The sequence below is a fragment of the Temnothorax curvispinosus genome, unplaced genomic scaffold (assembly GCF_003070985.1).
Source record: "Temnothorax curvispinosus isolate PA1 unplaced genomic scaffold, ASM307098v1 QBEX01006096.1, whole genome shotgun sequence".
Lineage (NCBI taxonomy): Eukaryota > Metazoa > Arthropoda > Insecta > Hymenoptera > Formicidae > Temnothorax > Temnothorax curvispinosus.
Window position 1 is genome coordinate 43,167 of NW_020215876.1, and position 12,601 is coordinate 55,767.

The 12,601-nt window shown below is 37.5% G+C and overlaps 1 protein-coding gene across 1 annotated transcript; it reads right to left on the reverse strand.

Annotated features, from left to right (window-relative positions):
* Positions 1-5,750: 5,750 nt before the first annotated feature.
* LOC112455466 (insulin-like growth factor-binding protein complex acid labile subunit) lies at positions 5,751-9,630 on the reverse strand. The gene is made up of 2 exons (XM_025017401.1): positions 9,131-9,630; positions 5,751-8,116 (listed from the first exon to the last, which is right to left on the reverse strand). Exon 2 carries the CDS (start codon positions 8,105-8,107, stop codon positions 6,200-6,202), a length of 1,908 nt encoding a protein of 635 aa, XP_024873169.1. The 5' UTR covers positions 8,108-8,116; positions 9,131-9,630; the 3' UTR covers positions 5,751-6,199.
* Between the last annotated feature and the right edge of the window lie 2,971 nt (positions 9,631-12,601).

The window sequence follows — 12,601 nt, forward strand, 5'->3', positions numbered from 1 at the left end:
TTTAGCAAAGTAGAAAATATCAAAAGTTTTTTTGCATTACATTACAATATGTCTACAAAAATGACATTATTTATCAACGCTGTATTGTATAATTTATAAAAGAAAGAACATCAGATTGCGAAATCAAGCAAACGCAAGAATTTATCGCAGAAATATTTACCGTTTACGCTGCAATACACGACGGAAAAATGCGGTTGTTGCAAAATGTTTTGGGAATGCCATGTCAACAGAACAAAGAAACAAGAAAAATAAAATCATGATGTAAAATCGATATCACACTTATGTATCTCTTATACTTGAGTTCATTAAATATTTTTTGCAATCAAAGGCACATATTGACGAGAAGAATTAGATCTTATATTAAAAATGTTTTAAAATAAATTTATTATACAGATGCCACCTGAAAATATCAACATACCTTTATATACATATATATATATATATATATATATATATATATATATATACACATGTACACATAGTGTTTTTAAAAACACATTTTACAAAAATATTGATGCAAAAAAGAAGAAAAGATAACGCAAAATTTGCCACATACTATTTCGAGCCAGATATTTTTCATTAAGTGAAATTTTAATAATCATGATCTAAAAAAAGTGATGCGTAATTATATATCACATAAAAAAACCTATCGTTATCATAAATACGGTGTTCCTTGCAAAATGCTCGGCCGGTATTTCTGTAACAGCAAAATTCGACAGCGGTTTAGATTACATACTGGATATCGTGTCATACGACTTACGGAATCGCGTTTTCTCGTGTATTTGTATGTTTCGTTAGTGGAAAGTGGTGCTTATAAACATCTACATCGGATTATGTGATCACCACGCATATGGGGTTGCAATCGCGAGATCATGCTGTCTTCCTCTGCACAGAAAACATGGAAGCAAAACCCATGTTCTCGATTTTTTCTGATAAAATGTGCCCGATAGCTCCAGTTACATTTTTTTTTTTTTTTCAGGTCAATTTTGCTGGACATTGAGATGCACCGATTAAAACGTGTTATTTTCCACATAACGGAATACGTCAAAATATTTAATTCAAAATCTTTGCACTAGATGATCATCATTTGCGACACAGAGACAGCACGTCTGATGTAATCTCCGTGAAAGCTGGTAAAACACCCGGCGCGGATCTATTCGCGACCAGCGCAAGAGAATTTTTATTGAGAAAATTGTATAAGTGCTGCTCCTATTAAACTAGATTACCATACACACACATAAGACACCGCGCTTGACGATTACATAGGTATACGTCATGGATGAACAATTCTTCGCGCGGGTGTGTTATTAAACGATTATCTTGGAAAGCAGGTCACGCATGACGGTATAATTGGCTCATCACGAGCGGTAAATCGTCTCTCTTCGGCTATTAATTTTTGCGATTAGGTCGCTGGTTTCGGTTCAACTCGCCGGTGTCACGCACGAGATGTTTCTCCTCAACCGGATGATTATCAAGTCAGCGAACTGATTCAGGTCGCTAATTAAAGAAGGTACTGAAGAAACTTATACATATGTATGCGGGGATGGTTTCTCGAATTCATTTTTTAACGAATGCCAGCGAACACGAATTTACATATTTCCGATGGAAATTCAATTTTACGCTCGTCCAGATCGCCTTCACGGTTCTTCGGACTTGATTGCGAGATCTCTTGTCATGTAAGAATCATTCATCGGTGATTAAATTGAAATTGCGATTCTGATTACTTTGACATATCATGATTCAATATTATACTAAAGGATTATTTTTTACTCTCGTTTATTAAATTAATTATGATTTCAATACTTTTATCCTTCATTATATTAATTTATTTGTGAGAACGATTAATTTCAAGAAAATTAATTGTAACAGTTTCAATTAAAAATATTTTTAAGAATTACACTTACACGTATTACGATGTGTCGCGTGCACGAATCTCTACAAATAAAGAATAAATTTTGAAAATCAAGAAGGAAGATGTAATTATTATCTAATTATAACAAATAATAGCAAAAATAATTATATAAATTTTGGATTAAAGTTAATCTAAAAGCGCATAAAAACCGATTGTTATGTTTTATTGTCAAGTTACTGGCTCTTGTTTCACAATTAATAATATTTGCACGAATATACAGCTTACGTGCAGTTTTAATAATTATCAACTCAATATGCTGACCTGAAGTATGCAAATGAAACGCATTAGAGCTTGCTGAGAAAAAAATTAGTTCCGTCCTGTTAATATCCCCTTCTTTCAAAGTGCACCGAATAAATGTTTTAACCTCCCGATGTACATATTTCATTACCACATGTTAAAATTATAAACGGATTTAGAATATTATCTACAATAATAAGAAATATCACTGATAACACGTTAGTACACGCGAGTGAATAAAATAACAATTTTTGTTACAAATCGATCATATTTGATACCTAGTGGCGAGTTTAATTCCCAAGATAAGTATATTTTCGTGTGACTACATTATATAATCAGCTGATTGGATTAAATGAAGGCACGAGAAGCAATCAAGCGGCTTAAAAATTTTCCGGTCTTGTACCAGCTAAGGCGAAATGAATCTCTCTGCCGGCGGCTGTTAAAAATACCGGAGCGATTCTCGAAGATAATTACGCACAATTTCTTCGACCATAGTGACCACCGCTCTCTGCTAGTGTTAAGCAAAATATTCCGCGAGCGCGCGATTTATGGATTTATGCATAAGAACTATGACAAGACGAATTTATGCAGATGCGCTGGTCGTCGAGGTCAGGTCGACTGGTTATAAACGACAGTTATGAAACGCTCAACCAGTTCGAGACAAAAATCAAGTGTCGAAAGTTCGTCTTCTCGGATATTGTCGCTATGGGTCTCCGGCCTTTCGATTTCGTACTTTGCAAATATCAACATATGCGCGTCATAATCGCGTCACTTATCTCCGATTTATATAATAAAATCTGGATATGCTATAGATAATATAATTAACAACGCGATACCGTATCGCACGTATTCGTGAAACGTGCAATCATCCCTTTCACCGCGCGTGATGATTAGAAAGCATTAATTGCATATCAAATAATTATAGTCATTCGTGCGCTGAGTGCGCTGACGCTTACAATTATCATCATCTGTGGCCTAATTTCCCCTTTTATAGTACAAAATACGTTTATTTTTAATTCTTATATCGGTAATCACAATTAAGTTGTTTAATCAATCATCGATGTAAGTCGATCATATAAAAAAATGATCTATTCTGCTATAAATTAAAATTATACAAAATACTGTAGTATTAATATCAATATCAATAATGGATAGTTAAGGATCGTCCGAAACTCGTTTATCATTAGATAATTAAGGCTCTTCCGAAACTCGTTTATCATCAAAATAAAAAAGAATCAGATATTTCAAAATGAGAAACGACGTATATGATGCAATGTTGCGTCACCACTTCATTCATATCTAGGATTATGCATTCGATCTAACAATAAAACGAGCAATACAAAGTCAATATATTCAACGGACGTACTGCTTTCTGGTTGTTACGTGCTATTGTCCATCAGCGGCTACGAAGGCCAACGAACCTCGGGCCTCGGGCACCGGGACCTTTCTCCCGAGAGTCAAGGTACCTTTGTCCTACTTACAGCATACCTTAAGAGATTCGAGATGGCACCCCCTTTTCTTTCAGCCGACGCAAGATCCACTGGCCGACATTCATTGAATTTCCACTTTTGCATTTCCTGTTTCGCACTGTTAAACTTACATATCTACGCTTTCTGCGTGAGCTTGAAGGTTTATTATTTTATCGAAATGCTTTTAATGTGATCACACAATGGCACGCATACCCACACAAATAAAAGAATAGCTATTGATAATTAGTATTAAAATTAGCATTAAAATTGACACAAGAAATAAAATTATTAATAATATGTTAGAATATTAGTCTCAATTTTACATTTATTTCTATATCGCGCATTTCTTTTTTGTAAATTATGGCATAAATATTTATTCAATAGAATTCATGAAATCTTACTATAAAATTTTTAATTATTTTGCTATATAATAAAGTTACAACATTCCACGTATGATCCAATTCAAAATATTGTCCATAAATCAATTCGTGAAATTTGAGGTTTGACAGACGAAATTTGGTAAGCCGCAAAATTAGTAATCCTTGATATTTCGTCATTATACCATTATTAGTACATCCGATAACTCGACGGAGTACCGTTGACGAAACCGGAAGTAGCGAGCGCTATTCAGTGTCAATGCCACAAAATTGCCCGGGACCTTCGCTACGGAACGAGAAGCACCCGGTATGTGAGAACCAGCGCTTCTTCGACAGACCTCGGTCGCCGTGAAATCGTAAACAGCAGTTCATTCGAGCAGGAAACCGGACGCGAGTATATCTTTTTATACCACTTTTATCCACTTTATCCGATTCGGGCTTTTAAGCAGAGGTGCTTGCAAAAGAAAACCGCGGGGAATCATTAAGCTCTCGCGCCAATTAGCAGTGCGCGGTTATCATCGGAAACGTGCGATCGCAGTTGAGAAATGCAACAAAGACGCGAGTCCTATCTGCTCGAGGATCTAACCCAAACCCCTCGAGATCCAATTAAACAAATCGACTCGTCAGATCGTACCGCCGGGCATCACGAAGAACTTGTCTGCTTAAGGAAGGGAAGATCGCTGCGCGCGTTACGAGCGCGCGGCGCTCAAGGTTTATCCGCGAGTTAATTAAACCCGGGGAATACGTGTTACGTAATTACGTACGCCTTCTAGACTAGCGACTTCCGGTTTACGGTGGAAACCCCGTCTGTTTTGTCACACATAATTGTCACGATCGATGCGGCGTGAAACGAGATTATCCGGTTCCAATGGAATTATAATAGGTACAGCGTCTAAACTCGAGGTCTAAACTCGTGGAAAATTATACCGGTTTCAATCTCTGGCTTTTAGTCTCAAAATAACAGAAATCATTATATGTGTAACGTATATTACATACCACAAGACGATCTCACTTAGATCAGTCTTCTGACTCATAACATGACCAGTTGTTTAAACTTAAAAAATTTTTTTAATTTTTACATTAATTAATATTTACACATACATATTTATATGTATATTATATCAAACTCCCTTTCACTAATGTCGAGCGTGATTTAAATGGACAAAACTATCTTCCGGTCCTCAATTTCCAGGCACGAAGATGACGTTCGATTACTCAATTTGCTTATACAACGCTTCAGCCGCGATATACCGTTAGTCGATCAAAGTGGAAAAAAAATGAGAAAAATTTCTAACAGCGTACCGACCTTCAAACGGATCTCAAGAGCCCGGCAGACTTGGAAGTTGAAAGGTTTCGCGTGAAAGTCAAGGCCAACCGGTTGCAAGTTGCACGTCTCATCTCTTGTGAACAGATTTCAGTATTATTATTGCAATTTTTACACGGTATTCACGGGCACGTTCGGTGAAAGCGAATCATCGGTCACTTTTGCGAAAATTGCTCTGTCCGTTTGCCTTTCTCGGGTAAATATTAACACGATTATAAACGATCCCGTCGAGCGATCGCACGAAGAAGATGCGCTCGATTGATACATATTAAGAGAAATGGTATACAATCGTTTGTAATGATGGCGTAAATTATGCTTGATTGATAATTTACAATTTCACTTCATCTTGGTTTCGTTTTCTTGAAAGTGCAGAATTCGTGTAGCAAAATAATTACATATTAGGAAAAACACAGGTGAAAGCAATCAAAAAGTAACATTTTTCAAACTTTATAATACATTTATCATACTTTTATAAGACGTCGTCAATCTTTTACCTTAAAAGTTATATGCATTAAAATATTTATGTCGTGATATAATACGCTTTCGCTTCAACAAATTGTGCAAAGATATCTTTCGAAATTAATTTAACAAATTTACATTTTAATACGTTCAAATATAAATAACGTAAAAAATTCTATACTTTCACTGTATGAGTTTTTATAACGTTGGTTGATGTTTCTAGATAAAATAAAAAATGCGTTTTTATAAAATTTATATAAATATGTATTACAGATGAAAGTTTACTTATCGTGTGATTTAATAAAATTAAATTTTTTGTAAGTGTTCGTGAATTAATAACCAGCAATTAATAATGTAATTCTTGAAGAACATTTAACAGAAGAGATATACATACATATAAAAGTCTGAAGAAGAGAGAGTTTTAAATATCATCGAAAACGCCGCCTTGTATCTCCGTCAGATTATTCTGATAGATATACAAGCTGGTGCCAAAGGCGGTATTGAGACCATAAAGAGCGCCATTTTCCAACTTCTGAAAGGGATTCTTGGATATGTCCAAAATATAAAGGCTTCCCAAATTTTTGCAAGCGCCCTTGCGAATCTCGGATATTTTATTTTCTGAAAGCCAGAGACGCCTTAACCGGTTCAAGCCTTCGTAGCTGTCACCCTCGATAGTCGTCAAAGTATTGTTGTTCAAGTATAAATCCCTCAGAGTAGGCAGGTTGAAGGCACCACGCATTATGCTAGAAATTCTGTTTCCGGTCAAGGATAAGGTGGATGTTGGAGTTTGAACAAAATTGCCCTCCTCGAGAATATCGATCTCATTATAATCGAGATGCAAGGAGTCCACGGATCGCGCCAGATCGGCAAACGTGGCTTTGACGATCTTGTTATTGGAGAGATTCAATTGCTTCAGACCTATCAATTCAGCAAGGGTACCCTTCCGCAGATCGTGTATAGAATTGTGGCGGAGATCGAGTGTCTGTAGCGTCCTCAAGCCTCTGAAAGCGCTCGGTCCGATCGTCTTTATATCATTCCTCGCTAACGTTAATGTCAGCAAGGATACCAGACCTTGGAAGACGTCGTTCTGCACCGCTTCAATTTTATTATCATCGAGATATAGGTAGTTCAAACGGAAGAGCTTGGAGAATGCGCCGTCGGGAATAGAGATTATATGATTTCCGTTCGCTAGAAGCACGGTCAGGCTGTTCGGCAGACTGAAGACAAAATCCAGACTTTTCAACTGATTACCAGCGAGATACAATTCGCGTAGATTCGTCTTCGCGAGCGCGCCCTCCTCGATCTCCTCGATCAGATTGTTCCTCAAGTTAAGCACATTCAGGTGATCGTTCTCAATCACTTGACTCCAGATCTTGCGTATTTTATTCCCTTGGAAGTTTACATACGTCAGGCCTGACGGCAGGTCGTTCAACGTCTCTTTCGTGATCTCGGCGATCTCATTGTTCGACAGATCCAACGATACGATCGGCAGAGATTGCAACCGATACCAGTCTTCCTGGAAACCCTTGATACCCAGCTCGACAAGACTCACTTGCATCGAGATATCGACTGGCACTTGTACGCATCCTTCAACGAGTTCTTCATCCTTCGAAAAAATCTCCAATGATGTCACGATACCATCAGACTTGCAAATTTTCAGTCGAGTGTGCTCGCTAAGGGTTTCGACGATCTTTTGATCCTGAGGCTCCTCAGCCGTGGCTATCTCAGCCTTCTCCACTTCCTGCTCCTTCTTTTCGTTCTCCTTTACATTTCCCTGATCTTGCGTCGCTGCCAGTCGTTTTAGCTCCTCGGCGTCTTTAAGGAAAGAATTCTCGAACACGCCCGTGCTGATGCTCCAGAGAATATTTTCGTTAGTGAGAATTCTGACAGATTTGGTGAGGCTAAACAAGTGGCCCCTTCCAAAGTGTCTGATAGGGTTGCGAGAAATATCCAACAGCTGCAGATTCTCCAAGCCAACGAATAAATTCCGGACATTCGATATTTGATTGTCTGACAACGACAAGCTTTTTAGTTTTGTCAGATTGGAGAATACGAAGTCCGGCAGAGAAGTAAACGAATTATTGGCAAGTACGAGAGATTCTATGTCAAGTACATTATCGAAAGAATTTTTCTCCAGCGCGCGAAGACCAGGAAAACTTGATAAATTTAGTTTTGTATAATCGGTATTTTCGGCGAATCGAACGTGTTTCAAGGTGCCATTATCAATGTCTACAATCAAATTCTTCCAAGTTTCTGCTTCACTGATTTCTCCAACTTCTACAGACACGGTCGACGCTAGAGGCAGCAAACATATAATGAGGGTCAGCATCGTCAGCTTCTAAAACAATATTAATGGTTTTTCTTTTACAAACTCAAAACCTTTGCGTTTCAATATATTAGATATTAGATCATGTCTACAGTGTCAATAACTTATAAACGTGTCACACAAATGATTGAAAATGATGTGTGTGTGTGTGTATGTATTGTTAATATTAATAATTTAAATATATAGCTGTAATTTACGTACGCACAAAGAATAGACGAAGAATAAACTCAAGTGTTGCCTATATATCATTTTGATATCTTCAAATCTTTTTCTATCTTTTCATAACGCAAGAGAAAGCTATATACAATAATTAAAAAATATGTACTCGTTAAATATATTAGCTTTATTTTTATCCAGTTAACGATACAGTGAGAAACTTCAGGACGTTGATTAAGATTCCACGTTGATAGCTCAAGAAAATTCTACGGTAGACGCGTCAGAGAATCCCACGCTTCGGGTTTATTTTGCGACACTCCTTATGATAGTCGGCTCTCGCATATATGGTCATAATTATGATCCCGATAAACGACGCCTTAAACAGCCTTAGATTATTCTCCGAAACTTATGTCAGATATTATAGAAACCGGTTAAGAGCAATTCAAAGTCGAGATGCACAAATTACATAATTCATGACATTTTCCGATAATTTCCGGAAGCGCATGTATTCCAATAGCATCGCTGAACAATTCTTTATCATTTCATGATTTCGCGAGAACGTCACAAGTCCAAGATTCAAGTTACAACGTCCAAAGAATTAAAGCAAAAATAAACTATCAGCGCTGTATAAGATCCATTTCACACCACGTATTTAAAGTCTATTATAAAGATAAAATTGTATTTAAGATCTACCTTAAATAGAAAATTACATTGTAAAGTGACCTCTATATAAATTGCGAATACTCCGTTTATACTCGAAACTGTTCATGCAACAGTCGCCGTTGTTTCTTTTGTGGTTAATGTATCGTGGAAACTTGAGTTAACGTGAATCACGTCGTTACGATTCGCGTAAGAACATGTTCCACTTACCGATCAATCGGCTAAACCACAGAAAGCCACGGAAGTTGCTGAAGATCCCTCCTGCCTTCGGACGTAGACAGACAAAGACTGTCTACGTTTCTATTCCTGGCGGACAACGCGTGGCAAGATTCCTCAGGACGAGGTAATCACGAAAACAGGTCTTGCAAGCCTTTATAGTCGAATCTCATGCGTGCACAGAATCCTAGACGCTTATGCAAAAGACAAGACGGGCGCTCAGTAGGAGGAGTTCTCGCCCACGGCGATTCGCTTTTTACGAGTAAGTCCATCGACACCCGAGTCTTATGACATGACGTATTCTCGCTCCTGCCGAGAATCGAAGAAGATAAGTGGCACGAGCCGCGTGACCCTCCTCGAATTAAATCACTTCGTCACACGTTAATCGACGTCGTGGTTTTTGCTCGGGGAACTAGAGTTCGAGTGGTCCAATCGCTGCTGTTAGCGCGCGCTACGAGCATTCCTTTTTATGTTGACTGTCCGTCGTCTTCTTGAGAAATCATCAATATCCAGGAATGCTTTTACTTCAAAATCGTGAACCAGGAGCATTGCGTTACGTCATTCGAGTAGACTTGATTATGACAAAAGACGTTAATCCTGTTTTTTAGTCAGAGTATTCGGACAAACAATTCAACGTGAAAATAAAGGTCGAGTTGCGAATGAATTAAGTTTAATACGCTACTATTTGATGGCTATTTTATTCAATACTCTTTTTATTTTAATCCTACATTGAAAAGAATTCATTGTGTTATATCCAGTATATTGAATACACTATACAATATCGATACAAATAATGCAATAACGATAATAATGATATCGGGTGTTCGGCGAGCATTTTCGGTAGGATTTGCGATAATATATCGATATATATTGATCTTGATCGAAGATTCGATGAAGCATGACCGATCGCTGAACCGTAACTGACGAAGGAATCAATAGATCATTTTAAATCTAATTGATCTGAAAAACTATCGAAAGTAGTGTAATAATAGTTTAATAATGAACAATAATTTAACAAATTGTATCTAATTAAAATAATTTTGATCATGATTCGAACTCTTTAATCCGCGAACTCTTTTATCTGCGTATTCTTCGTTTTTTTATTTTTTTTGGCAAGGTATATTTGCAAGTACAGGATTTGTATAAAATCACAAAACCGTAAAGGATTATGAAATATTGAAACATGATGTTGCGTGCACATATAAGACGCACAACCAATATTTCCTCTACGCATATGTTAGATAACATATTTATCTAACATGCGCGCATTTCCCTATACTTATGCACGCGTATACGACATTTCTCTTAAGACGGATGAAGCTCCCGCGCACAAATTGCCACATATCACGTGAGAGATTTAGTTTCCAAATGAAGCATTCTTGGAGGTAAATCATACATGACTCTATGACGCTTGATAAAGGAGGCTTCTGTGCCATTCGATGGGCCAAATACCACTAAACTGGCTACCGACTGATCCGGTATTTCGTGTGGACGCACATCGAGATCTCGATGGTGTTCGATCGGCGCGAGGGGCGACCGGTTCGATCTCCCACACATGGTGAAATTCCCACATGTTCTCGCGCGAGATAAATTTTACCTGCTTAACCGAACGCTCCGAGCTGCGCGCCGCTAATTTCTAATGTTCGTGATCAGAGACGACGAGGGCCCTTTGCCTCTCGTGGCGCAACCAGCCGCCAGGAGGTCGTCGTACTTCCGGAAACTGGCTCGTATCTTCCGCTATGAGAACCACTGGATTCGACGGATCATGGTTATTACGCGGGTATAAGAGCACAGCCGTTCGTACCGGCGAGTTCGTACTTCTCTCACGGTTCCATTCACAAAAAACCAACCGGCCGCCGATACGGCTCACGTGCGTTCAGTTAATTAAGTTTGTTGCACACGTGTACGCACCGACAGTGTCGAAGGTTGAGGCGATATCTCGCATACGTTAATCCGCCAGGGTAACCGCGCTCTCTGAGCGATCACGCATTACATTTCTTTCCTGTATGCCATTACTTGGAACTGCTTCCTTCAGAGTAAGGATTGAAAAAGTACTCGTTTCCGCAAGAGTCAAATTCGGCCTTGAACTCGTCTTTGCAGAATTGCGACGTTTCAGTCACAGAAGAAAAATAATAATTAACATTTTTAGATATGTAATCAATTTTGCAATAAAAGATATAAAATCTATAAAGAAACAATTGCGTATTCTAAACCATTCTTTTAATTTATGATTTTAATTTGTCTCATTAATGAGCATTATTCCAAATATTAACTATTTCTAAATATTATATCAAACCATATAATGATAAAGCTTGCAAATTATAGCGGAAATAAAGAGAAATAAATCCGCAACACCAGTTTTTCAACACTGATTATCTAGTGCAGAATCGCGATGGGATGTGTTATTTCCAATTTATGCTTAAAAGGAAAAAAACATCGCCTTTAATTCTCGGAATTAATATGCCACGGATCACGAAACTTAAAGGTGTCAGCGTATCCTCGCTCAAATTGCCAGGTACTAATTAACTACATGTAAATTTATGTTAAATCTCGCTTCGAGCTGAATAAATTAAGTAAAATGTATAAAGATTCCCGACAATTTTCTCTATTAATATTAACGAAATAATGGATGATATGGTAGATTAAGAGGGTAGGAAGAATTCTTTCCAGCTCGGGTTAATAATTATTCCGTTATAATTGTGTCAAATAATTAGTAGCCTTAATCTCGGTTGTGCTGTGACAGGATACGTAGATTCCAGGGCATAATCATTAAGTTCGTAGCACAAATTTTCTCAGATTTATATTATAATAAATGACATTTTTAGATGACGAAGTTGTTCCCGTTTGTTTGTTCCCGTAATAATTTTGCAACAGCATATGCATCACACGGTACGTTGCGGAATACAATTTTCATTCGGAAAATAGTAAAATCTCCACAAATAAAAAGAAACTCAAAATTTGAAAAATACAATGAATCAAACACATACAAAGATGTGAGAAGTTAATCTTCTTTTTCGCAATTCTTTATCTCAAAATCTGAAAACTGTAAGGTTGCATACAACATTTCCTGGCAAACAATTATCGGTCAAATAATTATGCATGAGGCGCCGAGTCATAATACCTAATTGAATTGTACGCAACGACGTACAATTGAACCGAAGTAATAATATCATACATGCGAATGCCGGCCTTGCATTGTTGCTTAGGTACGCGGCGATGTAAAGGAACAGAGTGCCATTGTCTCGAAGATTTCTTTGATGCAATCTCATTCGATATTGATGCGGCCATGCTAATCACTCGAATACGAAATTCTATGCAGTTTCTAAGTATTCTAACTCTCTTCCTGCCATTGTCACATAAATGAAAACGGGAAATAAAGGAGGGGCTCAAAGATATCAAGCATATAAAGTATGAGATAGCATTTTGATTTTTTTTATGTTTTAGACGTAAACTTTTATGTTTCCA

What these genes read in the sequence shown, in the direction of transcription:
- LOC112455466 (XM_025017401.1), bottom strand. Translation starts at nt 8,107, where the DNA reads ATGCTGACCCTCATTATATGTTTGCTGCCTCTAGCGTCGACCGTGTCT.